At 37.2% G+C, this 16,169-nt stretch overlaps 1 protein-coding gene across 6 annotated transcripts in view; it reads left to right on the forward strand.

Moving 5' to 3' along the window:
* LOC126284081 (PAX-interacting protein 1-like) overlaps positions 1 to 16,169 on the forward strand; it is a 163,152-nt gene that overhangs the window by 75,391 nt on the left and 71,592 nt on the right. For all 6 annotated transcript variants that reach the window (XM_049982720.1, XM_049982724.1, XM_049982722.1 and 3 more), the window contains one exon: positions 3,120 to 3,317. In XM_049982720.1, the coding sequence (XP_049838677.1) occupies positions 3,120 to 3,317 (198 nt within the window). The remainder of the gene's footprint in view (positions 1 to 3,119; positions 3,318 to 16,169) is intronic.

Genomic DNA, 16,169 nt, shown 5'->3' on the forward strand with positions numbered 1-16,169 from the left:
CTGATGCTTGTCTCATGTGCAACCACTTTACTATGTTTTATGTCCTCACCTAGTGGCAAGGGTGGTGTGCAATAACTAAGGACTGTTATAGTTGTAGTTATGTACACCTTTATTAACAGCACATATTGTTCTGGATAATAACTCAAAGATCGTCCATGATCACTAAGAATAACATAAATATTACACATTAAGTATCCAACAGGTGGAAGGGTACCCACAGGAGTTTGACAGTCACTTGACCCGCAGAAGAAGCTGGTGCCATGACAGCATTGCCACTGTTTGCTGATATGTGCACTGCTCAAGAATGTTGCTGATTCCTCCTGGTGGTGGCTGGAACAAAGTGTGCAAACAGTTTGTAAAAGATACTGCATCTACAAAAAGTGATCCCATGTGATATTTGTAAATAGTCTTAGCAGAGGAACACCTGTGGCCCAAGGTTAGGCCAACATGTAGTGTGCAAGCAGGGACCAAATTGGTGAAGGCTCTTGCAGTAGGGTGGGCAACAGCCCGAGATACCAATTTTATTGGTAAGCCCATTGGGTGGGATATCAAGTTCCAGGCAAGACTTCTGAAAGAGGATGAGCAATTGGAGTTTCTGTAGGGCCAAGGAGAGTATTCAGAATTGCCAAAAATAAAATAAGCAGGGATTGGTGGTTGGATGGTCAGGAGACAAAAGAAGTGAGTGATAAAATAATTTATAAAGGTTAAAAATAAGATGATTAAAACTTACAGTAGAAGGGCCATGTTTTCAGAATGAAAGGAAGAGTCAGTGCTAACAACAGTTGTGATAGAAGAGGAAGATCTTACCAGATGCCTGATATTGACATGCACGCAAATTCAAAGACCCAATTGACTCCCTCTTTACTTTCAGGTTCTAAATCTTTGTGCTGTTGAAAGAGTTATAGTAAATATGTCACCTCGTTAGTCAACACACTGGCTACACAAGGAGAATGCTTTTGAAGATTGTGACAAAAGGCTCAGCAGATCTCTGTCTCTCTTACACACACACACACACACACACACACACAAAATCAACCTTTGGTCTATCATTTATTTTTGAAGAACGTGTCACAAGAGCAGTGTGATGATGATATTTACTTACAGAATGTGTTTGAGGTTCTTGACTTGAGATCCTCATTACCTGAGCATTTTATAGGTATTCTATTGCTTTAGGATCAGTCAGGTAGTTTTTGTTTTAAGGTTACACAGTAGGTCTCATCTTCAAAGTTCACTATGTTATTTTCCATTCAAGAAGGCAGCACCGCAGTTAAAGTCAACATTGCTTGCAGAATCTTGTGTGTCATGAACAGAGATTCACCCCCCCCCCCCCCCAAAAAAAAAAAAAATCCAATATTGAATTAATGGGTTTACTCAACCAGTTTGCTACAGTAACTGGAAATGGCAAGATTGCATATAACTAATGAGATGTTTCCCACAAACACTTCCATCGTAATGCAAGCAGTGATTACTTCAGTTGTTGGAGGGTTTTATTTTTTGGTCACACTGTTTACAATTTCCTGAGCTTTTAATGTAATATGTTCTTTTTCCAAAGGTTTGAAGATCCTTGTTAGGTCACATATTTTTCTATCAGCGTAATATGAGTCCCCCCCACCCGCCTCTCCCCCCACACATCTCATGTCACTTCATGGCATTAGGTGTGATGTGACGTGAAACATTATTGTTCATGTTGACCATGAAATTTAATAATACATTCTTGATAGTTGTATATTTTTAAGAGAAACATCTGCTGTGTACTTTTTGAAATCCAACTATATTAAATTAGTTTATCATCCAGTAAATCCCAATATTGGATTACAGAGCATCTGGGGTTTACATTAGATTAATCTGTCAGTTTGCTCATAACTGATAGTGAAAGAAAAGCTTTAGTTTCCTCTTCCCCATCTAATAGCTTCTTCTTATTTCTGTCTATACTGATACAATTTAGTCATTTCTTTCTTTATTTCTGCACCACACCAAAAATTGCTACGTAGCCACCATATCCTCTGTAACCATTTGTACCAAAGTATTGTATGCTCTATGGTACTCACATTGCTCCACAGTAATTTTTGTAGTGCTGCCCATACGTAGTGCACATTTTTTTTGTTATTAATAAGCATAGAATTTCTAAATGTGAACATATTTGGTTAGGCTTCACCATGACTCTTATTGATATTGAATGAAAGAAGTGTACTGTTAGCAATCACTGTTTAATTTAATTCCACAATGCGTTTTGAAGGTTTAAACTTGTCTAGTTGATTTATGTATTTAAATTGGCATATGTGTATTGTGTTTTGTATTATGATAACATATGACACTGTCTCCATAGTCACATGCTCCTTTCAGTGCAATTTTATATTGTACACATCATCATGCCTTGTAGTTTACACTTTGTAAATGAAAATGAAAGGATCATGTTACCACTGACTGCCACAAGTTATTCTAAACTTGTAACACAGTAGGTACATGCCATATTACATACATAATTTCACCTGATGATGGAGGCTTAAACTTTGAAACACATTGTGGAATTAAAATACAGTGACTGATAACAGTAAACCCGTTATTTCATTTGATATAATGTCTCATGTGAGCCTTTAAACAATTTTTATGACACACTTCAGGTTGGATGTCAAATAGCATAGCGGCAAATATCAAAACTTTGATGTTACTGTTAGAACATTCTTTTCGAATCAAGTTGCAATCGTTTGTCTTTCTAATGTCTCTCTTGATTTTAAGTGCAGAGTTGATGAGTACAGTTACATTAACAAGAAACAAAAATGAGTAAAAATGTAATTCTTTCTGTGCCCCTTTTTTCTCTTTATAGTACTTCTTATGAAATATGTTCCGTATGTTCTTGGCTGCCACAGTAATTCCTTGTATTTCACAGTGTTACAATCTTACAAGTTTTCATCTTTCACTGCCATCATGTATTGAAGTTTAATGTGTGTATTCTATAACTTAAAAGGTGAACAGTTCCTGGTATCAGTCCAATGATTTGTTGACTGTTGTGATGTAAAAATAATGTGACTTTAAAGGTAACAAAATAGTGAGCATACTAATGTAGCTGAGCATTTTTTCTCACCATTGTCATGTTCGAGATGTTTCATTTGGTAATGCAGGTGCAGCAACAGCAGCAGCAGCTGGTAGTAAACCCAAACACAAAGACTGCACTGGCCAACATGCTAAGCATTCGGTTGCAGAGTGGAGGGGAACGAAGTGCTGCGGGCCAGCTAAGGCTCATGACAGCACAGCACCATGCTCAGCAACAGCAGCAGCAGCACCCCTCCCTGGACCCTCAGCTGCTTGCTGCCTACCAGGTACATTCTTAAGTATGCAATATGATTACATTGATACATTTCTCTTTCAAGTTAATATGGAGCCATGTCCAGTTGCCAATTAACAATAAAGAAGTGGAAGTAGCTTCCTGTTGCTTCCCTGGTTGGAAAAGACTTTGAAGGTCAGAAAATCTTTGCGTCAGACAGCTCTCTGTTGCATTCGTCAGTATGTAGGCCACATGTGGTTGACATTGACAGTGTTGCTTGTCTACACGGAGAAAGAGACTGTATAGGTCAAATTGCAGATCTGCATAATAAAAGTGTTTAAGAGATACATTCAGAAATGACAGATGAACCGGTGCAACGTGGTAAGAAAATTGCACAGGCAAGATATGTGTCCAGAATTTCTGGACATTCTGCAAATGTGCCTCAGATTTCATGCACAACCCTCTTTAACACTGTCACAGAGAGGTTACGTTACCATAACTTTGGTGGCCAGTAAGTACCAAAATGCATAAGCGATGCTCACAAAAGTGAAAGAATAGGTTCAGCCTTGACAGTCTTCCAGCACTATACTGAAGTGGGGGAAGAACTTCTCAACAGAATCATGACTGGCGACAAGACATCAGTGCAGTACATGAACTCTGAAAATAAGGAACAGTCCAGCCCAAAGAATTCGAGCAGGCTCTGTTGAACTGCAAAATGGTGGTTACTGTTTTTTGGGATCACAAAGGAATATTGACAACAGATTTTGTGAGGGTAGCACTTGATAAAACTATAACATCATAATTTTATTGTGGACTCCGAAGATCAGTCCAATACAACCCGCTCGTGATGTGGTTACCAAAGGTACCATTGCACTGTATGACTTTCATCTCTTCTTAAAGATGGACCTCTGACCAGCTACTCAGCAACTAATCAATGATGTGCTCAAGGATGTGTTCAACAACTGGGTGAAGCATCAGGCAGCTCCACTATTTAATGAAGGGACAGAGATGGTGTCACAGTATCACAGATATTTGAATTTTGATGTTGGCTATGTGAAGAAGTAATGCCAAGGTGTTGAGTATAGATTATATACAAAGAATATCTTTTATGTATATATACAGGCTGAAGCACTGAATGAAAATCTGTACCAAGGCAGGCAGGACCCTGTTTTGTTTGATGCTCGGGTGTATTCCAGTTCAGTTGGAGAGCCTCTGCAATGCTTTTCAAGTTTAGGGATAATACCAAGTGCGCTGAGATGTGAATGGGATATTGGATTGAGGAGGGAGGGTTGCAAGGGTAGTCTGTGCAGTCGAGCAGGCTGAAGCACTGAATGAAAATCTGTACCAAGGCAGGCAGGACCCTGTTTTGTTTGATGCTCGGGTGTATTCCAATTCAGTTGGAGAGCCTCTGCAATGCTTTTCAAGTTTAGGGATAATACCAAGTGCGCTGAGATGTGAATGGGATATTGGATTGAGGAGGGAGGCTTGCAAGGGTAGTCTGTGCAGTCGAGCAAAGCCACTGTGCCAGGGTGGCATAGCAGCTAGGGCATCTGCCTTGTGAGCCCAGTCTTGGTAGAAATTTACATTCATTGCTTCAGTCTGCATGTGCACATCATTGGTGTTTAAGACCTGGAAAGGACTCTGGAACCATGTATTTTCATTTGATGAAAAAAAATCCTTTTTTTAAATAGCCAATTGGAGATTAATTTATGAATAACCTTTGAAGTCTTACAGTATCTGCACATATTACCTGCCTGAAATATCTTTACTGGTACCAAATCCTGAAACTAGATAGGCAAACTGTCAAATGGATCGCATACTATCCCAAAAGTTATGCTACTTCATTATGAAGGCAGGTTGTATGTTTTTTGAAGAAATCTGTGATATCCATAAATGTTTGTTACAAAATTAGAATAATCATGGGGAATAATATGTAGCTGAATGAAGTAACTACAAAATCATGTTAAGAATTATTGTTGTTCATACTTGAAGATGCATGACAATCCATATTACAGATTAATTGCATTTTCTTAAGCAGACCCAAAGCTTAAAAGTTCATATTAACTTTATCTGTAGTGTAGTGTAGTGTAGTGAGAAATCACTTACCCTGTGAATATAAACTTGTTTCATATCATAAATAGACAGGTTCTGTTATTAGTCACTTCTTCGTTGCTCGTTTATTGTTTAATAGATTATGTGTTTTGAAAATTCATTCTTGTGTCAAAGGCTTCATGCTTGTATTTTTATATGTGATGTGCAACATATTCATTTCTCCTGAGCAAAGTATAGTAAAACCTCTTATTAATGGTCCCACTTTTAATGAATATTTCTGTCTGTTCTGATGAAATTGCCATAATAACAATGATCTGCAATTTGGTTTTAACGAACCCTGCTTTCGGAAAAAAAAACCCTTTTAAGGAATAAACATTAAACATTTTACAAACTGAAACCCTGCTATGATGAAATTCATAATGTGTTCAAGAGTTTACGACTATTTCTTTCATTTTGTATCTCCTTGCATTAAATTGCTTGTACAGGAAATTTCAGTAATTCATAATTGATTGTGTTGTAGTTTTGGTCAAAAAAATTGAATAAGTGCCAATTTCTGCATGTATGTGATCTGAAATTACAAAAAATATTACCATTATGTCTGGGCATGCAGATTGATCACCTTGTCATAGTGTTGAATTCTCTACTGTGAAAGTTTTTGTAGTTATTCAGCAAAAGAAGAAAGCGTAAGATTCAGCATAGCTGACAGTTATTGTGATACTGAAGGCAAGCTAAAACATTAAACTCTCCAACATGGCAGAGAAATACAATTTAGTGCAATCTTATTTGTGCTCTATGTATGGAGACATTTCTGAATGCTAAAACTCAGGGCCCTTATGTATTAAAAAAGGAGGACATTCTTGCTTCATTATTAAAGTTCTGTTTATCTGTGCAGTTATTAACCCAAGCCAAAAGCTGTATAATTATCTGAACTGCAAGTGTGTGGACTACATTCAGATTTCCCCTCAGTTATGTCATTTATGATGATAAAGTGACAGTGCGACAGAAAAAGGGGAGTTGCAGTTTGTTGTGTGGTTGCAGCTGTATTGCTTCTTTAATTCTTTCTGGAAAGCAGATTGAGATTGTTTAATTTCTTCACTACATCATCAGATGTCATATCAGGACCCAGGAAGTTTGTTTTATATTGGAATATCTTATGTGAACACTGTGTTATGAAACACGTATTATATCCCAGTGTTTATGAAGGTTTCGGAAGTCTTCAATAAAATTGAAAAGTAAATTTTTTTTATCATGTTAATTATGATAACAGATAATAGGTGATGATAATAGTGTGAAGACTGTACAATTACTGGACGGTGCTGCACAGTTTATGGTTACTCTTGTGAGCATAGTCATATCAGACAATTGTCTGGTTAATGTGCCATGTGACAGGATGCACAGCTAAGACTTAAGGTGTGTTGGGTTCTTAAGTATTTGGAAACCACTTTCTTACTAATAAAATGTCTTCATTAAATGATTACTTGAAACATTCCCATTGATGGAAATTTATTATTGAGAAGGCCCAAGAAATCTCCCCAAAACTTGGAAATAAAGATTTTTGTGCACTGAATGACTGGCAGGATCCCTTGCATGGGGTAGTGGGTGGATGTTAAGTGAGGTGGCATTGTGGAAAGTATTGGACATAGGAAGAAGAATATTTTGCCATGGGTGATTATGGATATGAGCTCAGGAATGTTTTCAATACTGATGGAACTGTAGCCTTTCATAATTTACATACCTGAAAAACGTAGGCCTATTCTGTTCAGAGAGAAAATGTTACAGAGACAACAAAAGGAAAAAAAGATTGATGGCCCTGCTGACAAGGGGAAGGCCTCAGACACGGCCAACCAATTTGGCTCAAATTTGTCAGGTCGCATGTGTAAACCTAAAACGAAGGAATCTAAGATATTTTGGGTCAACACCCCCGCGTTTTTGAGAGAATCACCCCTAAAGGTTACGGCGAGAATTGACTCAAAATTGGCAGGATCGATAGACAATTGTAAATAGAGCATTTTTCATCATCAGGTATGGGGTCCAAAAACGCATATTTTTCCAGAAATCGAGGTAAGAAACTTTTATAATGGCTGCTTCTGTACTCACATGGTAAACGCTTTTTGCCGACAGCACCGATAGCACAACAGCCAAGGTAACTGGCTGGGAATTGGAGAAACCTAGCAGATGTTCTTTTTGTTTGTATTTTTCCATATCTCAATTGCTAGGGATAGGAGGGTTAATAAGGTAAGTAAATCAATAAGGAATGATGATAATAAGGTAGGCAAATAAATGTCTCAAACCTCTTTGGGGTAGTAAACAACTAAAATGTTACTCCAGGTCAATTTATAATTGCTCTTCCAGTCACTGTTACTTGTCCTCACTTTTTTTCGAACAACTAGATGGATGGTACTTGTCATATAAACATTCGAAACAAATATACTCACAGCACCAAGAACCTCTAATGAATGTAATCTTTCAACAGCTTCACTGTTCCATCCAAAGAGTCAGTGGAAAACAAACTTGGTTTACATTTAAAAATATGTTCTTTTCGGGAATTAATTTTGATGCGTACCACACTTACGATATCATTGCCTGAAAAATCGGTGCTGAATGTTGGTTATGGATTGTGCAATGAATAGTTATTGCATCCGTGCGGTTATTCTGGGTTTCCAGAAGCACACTGTAATTCTGAAGCCTGGAAATAAAGTTTCTAACCTGGCGATAGAAATAAACATCACATGGCTGGCACACAGGTGTGCTGTTTGGCGGTATTACTTTTATTGTGCACGTTGGCTGAGCCTCGCCATCTATAAACATTGTGTCATATATTGTAGTATTAATTTGCCCACTCCAGGAATCCAGTATTAGACAGAAGTTGTTATCAGAAATATATGGTTTTAAAACATTCTCAAGAAATGTTCTGTAAATCACATTTGTCAGTTTCCCGGATTTGGAGCAGGTAATGTAAACATTTTTCAATGAGTCGGTTAAGCAATTGACCTCTTCTATAACCCGAGGACCAAAAGTAACATTCCTTTCCTGTAAACACAGGAAAACCTTAGGCAACACTTTTCCACAGGCTGTGATGGCATATTGCACCATGTACAAATGTGTTAGTTTGTTTTTACTACCAACTGTGACAAGGGTTCGTTTTCCCCCCTTACGCGATAATGTGCTTCGAATGTTCACCTGATACTGGCATCCTGTTTGGTCGGTGTTGATCATATAATCATGATTAAAACTGATCATAAGTGACGCCATTTGTATGCTGAAAAGAGCCGCCACTTTCTGTATATCTTCTATATTTTGTACCTCCTTATGAGAGACGTATTTAGTGACTTGATGAATTTTATACTCTGATTTGAAATTTCTTGCCTAAGATAATGATGCAGCAAATGTAAAATCCTTGTTGGCCGTATATTGAAGTGCTGCACCTGCAGCCCATTCCTGAAGTATTCGCATTGTTATATTCTCATTACGACAACAAGATTCGACAAATTGGTTGTATGTCCACTTATTTATCGCATGGTATTTGTCATATCTTGTCCCTCCTTTAACAACATCACTTTCCCACAATTTCAAGTCCTCCTTCCTTTTTGGGGCTGTTGTTGCTCCATTCTTTTGCAGTGTTTGTAAGTTCCAATTTGGATGATTCCTGGCTAGCACTACCGCCTTTACTTTTACTTCAAGGGGTATAGTGCCGTAGTTCAATCGTTTAGTAACCAGTTCGTAATACTCATCGGGAACAGATGAAGCTAATATTCCCAGTGACGTGAAGATTTCCAAAGTGTTATGACCATTTTGCGATTCACTAGTCGGGATATATTCCACTTAATCACCTTCTGCTTCGTCTTCATGGTATAGTACTTCAGTATCAACAAAAGTAATTTCGTTCGTCAGCTCCAAAAATCGCTCGACGATAGCCGCTCCTATCAATCTGGAATGCTGAGAAACAAAACTACCTGCTTCCAATAGTGCATTGATAATGCATCTGTCGTGCAACTCTTTTACAAACCAAAACACAGTGTCAGTAACTTCCTGCTTGCCATCATCTGTGACATGCTCCCAACACAGCACTAGCCGAAAGGTGTACATCCTTATTCAGATTATGCACCTGAAAGATATGACACAACAAACAATAACTAGTTACTACGGCATAAACAGACGAACTAATTACTACAAACTACATACAGTACTCGTCATATGTTAGTTACGGAACGACACTGTATTCATCCACAAAATGTATTTCACTCGGCGCATTAACAATGCAAAAATCACTACATGTATCCGCAAGGTTCATGGCAGCCTAATGACTGAAGACAACTTTTTCCGATTGACTTCTATAAGGCTCGTGCTGGACACCTTCACTCTTCCAGGTTCACAACTATGATGTGACGAAGAGGCAACCGGGACAACATAACTCTTCTCACATGCATTCTGTCCCATGCATTGCTGTAAATAAGCGTCGTGCAGTTGGCTATCTGTGATCCCTCATGAGGAATTCGCAGCACTCTTACTCGGAGTTGTTTTCATGTGACAAGGCTTAAAAGTTTAATACTTTACTAACTTACAGCATTTGGGAAATTAGTTTGCCTACCTTATTATTGTCCATTGTGAAAGTCTAAATTTTAGTACATTATTATTAATATCATTCCTTATTAATTTACTTATCTTATTAACCCTCCTGTCCCTATCAATTGAGATATGGAAAAATACAAACGAAAATAATAACATCTTAGGTTTCTTTGAGATTCAAGCCCGGGTTCCCCAATTCCCAGCCAGTTACCTTGACCGTAGCGTTATCAGCACTGTTGGCGTTTACCATGTGGCTACCGAAGTGGCAGTTGTACAAGTTTGTTTCCTCGATTACTGGAAAAGTTTGCGTTTGCGGACTCCATACCTGATGATGAAAAATGCTCTATTTACAACTATCTATTGATCCCTCCAATTTTGAGTCGATTGCTCGTCATAAACTTTAGGAGTGATTTTCTCAAAAATGTGGGGGTGTTGACCCAAAATATCTTAGAGTCCTTCAATTTAGATTGTACACAACTGATCTTCCAAATTTGAGCCGAATTGGTTGGCCGTGTCTGAAGCCTTCCCCTTGTGAGTGTTAATAGTAACAACAGTGAAAGTTGCCACCATTAATAATGGGAAAATCTAAAACTTCCAGGTGACTTAAAAATAAAAACTCACTTTTCAGCACCTGCAATTTTATTAGCAATGCTTGGATTATTGCTGAAATTGATACTGAGTTTCTTAGCACTTTAGATGCCAAGATGGATGCAGCAAGATGAAAGTTCACTGTTATTACTGACATATGCCCTGCATACCCAAAGGTCTGAACTACAGCCTCTAGACTGGACCTAATTCAGCATGTGAAAGCTAAATACAAAATGGCTGTTATACAGTGGAAAATTTAACTGCTTGAAAGAAAGGGTGTAATAAGAGTGAATATTTTACGGTCTGTTCACATTTGGCACTGAGTGCAATCTGTAATACAGCAAACTGTGTTGAACTGATTTTCAAATGCTAGCTGTTGGGCAGTACCAGATACTACAGAAGTGAAAGAAAACTATTTACCTGGATGCTGTCACAGATATTCTGGCAAATGTGACATTTCAGGACCTTTTTGTGATTATAAATTATTGACTTTTGCAAAGCAGATAGGTTATGAGTGTTATTTGGGGGAAGGGAGGCGAAGTTACAACTTTTCAAAATGAAGAATTTCTTCTTCATTTTGAATGTTGTCTTTAAACCGAGAGACCAGTTGATGGAAAAAATGAGATACAAGCGCAAGTACACAGTACAATAAGATACAGAACAATTCGTGTTTGGGATGCCACCACAATCAGAATATTCCATTTATTGTTTTGAATACAAATATTCTTCAATTTAATATTCATTGCAGTACATGTGTGTGGATCGATTGTTAATTTGGTAGGTGTTAGACAGCAAACCTAAAGATCTTGGAGTCTATCCTCACTCAATCGTAGAAATTTTTGTGTCCGTTCTCTCTTCATTCACCTCCAAAAAGTATGAAAAATGTTAGGTTCCACATGGTTGTAGTTAGTACAGCTCCTGTTAAACTACTGCCAAAGTTCACCACAGTCAAGCAGTATACAAGTATGAACCACAGTACTTCAGTGCACCATAATTATGGTAACAACCTAATTTGCACTGGGCACAGCTCACATAGACTGTTATGGAAATTCGGATTTAAAGACGATGTGCTATTCTTCAGTTGAAATTTCCTGCTCTTATTCTCTTGAGTTATAATACGGTGATGTACTGGAAATATGTAACTAAGAAAGCAGATAGAAGCCTAGCTCTTCTCTTTCAACCCCAAACTCTATAACTCTCACTTATGTTTTTATTAATCAGAGTCTGGTTTACAGGACACTGCTTTTATATGTATCAGGCATGTTCTTTGATCACATAAATTCATGTATGTCACTGCATCAATATCAGAATACTTGACTGTAACCATTTCCACATAGCAAACTTGCCTTTAAAGATCAATGAGAGCCCCACTCTTCATTTCACCCATTGTATCTTAAAATTATCTTGTGTTTCATCTCTAGGTCTGCTTATATGCATAAATTTCACTATGCCATGAGACTACCTTTCTTATTAAGTCATCAGAATTGTAACATACATATAACTTTGTGCCTTCTTTTGGTTTAGCCAGTCATCTGTATAGGTCCACTGTCAGTGTCATGTTCAGTTGTGAAATCTGTTCCCATTGCCTCAACTTATTACCGTCCAAGGTTTGTGGATTACTACCACTTCGCCTTAGATAACTTTTGCATTGGACATGTCATCATGCTAATTCAAGGATTTAGATGTGAGGTATTTCATAAGCTTCCTTTTGTCCAATCACCTTATATTTATGATTGTATACTGTTTCTTTTATGCAGCAGTAGCCACTGCCAGTTCACTCTAACTCATTGAATACTTAAGCATAGGCCAGTTGCATGCCTTCTTTTATGCACATTCTGATTTGTAGATTCAATCTGCCATTGTGAATTGCAAATCTTAGACATTCAGGAAGTCAAACATGCACAGAAACACTGCTGCTCAACTGCGATGTTAGCCTGGTAAGTCTTTTTACATTGTACTAGCTTGAAGTAACCTTTGTGAATGAGAAAAACAATTACTTGCTTCTACACCATCTTCTGTAGCTGGATAATTCATAATTACCTTTCAGTTTAAGATTCTGATGTGTCTATACAAACCAGCCTCTCCTAACATGGTTCAGGTCATTCTTTCTGTGGATTCACCTAATCTAGGCATAGGCCATCTCTTCTATGGGTCCACTTACCCCTTACTCTTACACACTCATTATACTGGGTATATTGCATCACAAACACTCACCAGCATGCAAAGCACCCTACCCTTTTCCCCTGTTCGTTTGCATGAGGACATTGCTCCTTAACCTTTTGATTCTTCCTGGTCACTATACACTTGAGTTACCACACTCTTCTAGATTTACATTCACACCTAGACTTCTTTTCATTTGGTATCTCAGTGCTGTTATTACATATAGTTTATTATTTATGTTACTGTGTTTCAGACCAATGATCATTTTAGTAGAGCATTTGTAAAATTGTCAGTCCTACATGCTACCTTAAAATATTGTTGCTCTTATTTTCGATATTTTTATCTGTCCTAGCATAAACATATTATCTCTTTTTAAAACTTTAAGGAGTATATTAGTGCGAAGTTATAGCTTATCTTCATCTCCTCTCCCTTCATCATAGCTTGCACTATGTAGGTACCTGCAACTACTGTTCATCTGGGAATAACTCTACATTCTAGTTTCCTCCTTGTTCAGTATGAAGTTACAGCCTCTTGCTTACTCTTATGTTAGCATGCCACAACCTCCTTTAGGGAACAGCTTCCCTTCCTCTTCCCCTAATTTATTTGAATGTTGCTAACATGTTTTCAAACAATAATATAAATGTTCCTATAATTTTTAGTGAAAAAATGTCATTTGTATGTAATACATGTGTGGTTTGTGTCACTTCATGCTATGTATGTAGATTAGATTAGATTAGATTAGATTAATACTTGTTCCATAGATCATGAATACGACACTTCGTAATGATGTGGAACGTGTCAGGTTAATAAAAGATGTCTGTACAAGAAATTACATTACACAAAATATTGCATGACACTAATGATTAAGTTTTTTTTTTACTTAGTTTATATCTAAAAATTCAGCCAATGAGTAGAAGGAGTTGTCATCTAGAAATTCTTTTAATTTATTTTTAAATGTTAGTTGGCTATCTGTCAGGCTTAGCATAATTTACCCCTTTCTGTGCCAAAGTCAGATTTAACCCTGCATAGTGAAGATCATCCTTTCTCCTGGTGTTATAGGTATGCACACTGCTATTACTTTTGAATTGGGTTGGATTATTATCAACAAATTTCATAAGGGAATATATATACTGTGAGGTTACTGTGAGGATCCCTAGATCCTTAAATAGATGTCTGCAAGATGACCGTGGGTGGGCTCCAGCAATTATTCTGATTACACGTTTTTGAGCAATGAATACTTTTCTACTCAACGATGAATTACCCCAGAATATGAAACCATACAAAAGCAGTGAATGAAAGTAGGCATAGTAAGCTAATTTACTGAGATTCTTATCACCAAAATTTGCAATAACCCTAATAGCATACGTAGCTGAACTCAGACGTTTCAGCAGACCATCAATGTGTTGCTTCCAGTTTAACCTCTCATCAATGGACACACCTAAAAATTTTGAAAATTCTACCTTAGCTACAGACTTTTGTTCAAATTCTATATTTATTACTGGAGTTGTGCCATTTACTGTACGGAACTGTATATACTGTGTTTTATCAAAATTTAAAGAGAGTCCGTTTGCTGAGAACCACTTAATAATTTTGTGAAAAACATCATTTACAATTACATCACTTAGTTCTTGGTTTTTGGATGTTATTACTATACTTGTATCATCAGCAAAAAGAACTAACTTTGCATCTTCATCAATGTGGAATGGTAAGTCATTAATGTATATCAAGAACAGTAAAGGCCCTAAGACCGAACCCTGTGGGACCCCGTGCTTGATAGCACCCCAGTTTGAGGAATCAGCTGTTGTTTTAACATTACACGAACCACTTATTTCAACTTTCTGCATTCTTCCAGTTAAGTATGAATTAAACCATTTGTGCACTGCCCCACTCAAACCATAATGATTTAGCTTATCTAAAAGAATTCCATGATTTACACAATCAAAGGCCTTTGAGAGATCACAAAAAATACCAATGGGTGATGTCCGGTTATTCAGAGCATTTAATATTTGATCAGTGAAAGCATATATAGCATTTTCTGTTGAAAAGCCTTTCTGAAAACCAAACTGACATTTTGTTAGTACTTTATTTTTACAAATATGGGAGGCTACTCTTGAATACATTACTTTCTCAAAAATTTTTGATAGAGCTGTCAGAAGAGAGATTGGGCGGTAGTTGTTGACATGTGACGTATCCCCCTTTTTATGCAATGGTTTTACAATGGCATATTTCAGTCTATCAGGGAAAACACCCTGCTCCAAAGAGCTATTACATACGTGGCTGAGAATCCTACTTATCTGTGGGGAACAAGCTTTAAGTACTTTGCTGGAAATGCCATCAATTCCGTAAGAGCTTTTACTTTTCAGTGAGTTTATTATTTTACTGATTTCAGAGGGAGAGGTTGGTGGAATTACAGTTGTTTCAGACTGTGCAGGTATGGCCTCTTCTATTAATAGCCTTGCCTCTTCTAGTGAAGATCTAGATCCTATTTTCTCCACAACATTTAAAAAATGATTATTCAAAATATTTTCAATTTCTGATTGTTTGTTAGTGCACTTGTCATTCAGTTTTATTGCACTAAAGTCTTCCTGTGCTCTTGGTTGCCCTGTTTCCCTTTCAATAATATTCCAAATTGCTTTAATTTTATTATCAGAGTTACTGATCTCAGACATGATACACATGCTTCTGGACTTTTTAATAACTTTTCTTAGTACCGCACAATAGTTTTTATAATATTGAACAATATCGGGGTCAGTACTCCCTCTTGCTGTTAGATACAGTTCTCTTTTACGGTTGCAAGATATTCTTATTCCATTAGTTAGCCAAGGTTTTTTATATGTTTTCTTGGAATTATGTTTAACTATTTTCTTGGGAAAACAATTTTCAAATACCCTTAAAAATGTATTGTGAAATAAGTTATATTTCAAGTTTGCATCGGGTTCCTTATACACTTCATCCCAGTCTAGCTGCTGTAGGCTTTCCCTAAAGTTTGCAATATTTATATTGTTAATTGAACGCACTGCTTTGAAAGTCTGATTTATTATACTGCATGGAGCTATGTCATGTACTGTAACAAGCTGTGCACTATGATCTGAAAGACCATTCTCAACAGGATAAGCATTTATGTCCTTAAACTTATCTTGGTCTATAAAAAAGTTATCTATCAATGTACTGCTGTTCTTTGTTATCCGAGTAGGAAAATCAATGACGGAGCTCATATTGAAAGAACTGAGTAATACTAAAAGGTCATTCTTCCTATTACACTCTTTCAGGGAATCAACATTGAAATCCCCACAAATGATAATTTGCTTCCCCCTGTCTGACAGATAGCACAACAAAGCATCCAAGTTTTCTAGAAATAGCTGGAAATTCCCTGAGGGGGACCTATACACTGTTACAATTATGAAAGTGCCATCATTTAGTTTAAGTTCAGTGGCACATGCTTCCATATGTTGCTCTACACAAAATTTTTTAGTTTCTAAATTTTTTGCACTGTGGAAGCTTTTGACATATATGGCAACTCCTCCTCTCATCATATTATCTC

Source organism: Schistocerca gregaria, chromosome 8 (genome assembly GCF_023897955.1).
Source record: "Schistocerca gregaria isolate iqSchGreg1 chromosome 8, iqSchGreg1.2, whole genome shotgun sequence".
Taxonomy (NCBI): domain Eukaryota; kingdom Metazoa; phylum Arthropoda; class Insecta; order Orthoptera; family Acrididae; genus Schistocerca; species Schistocerca gregaria.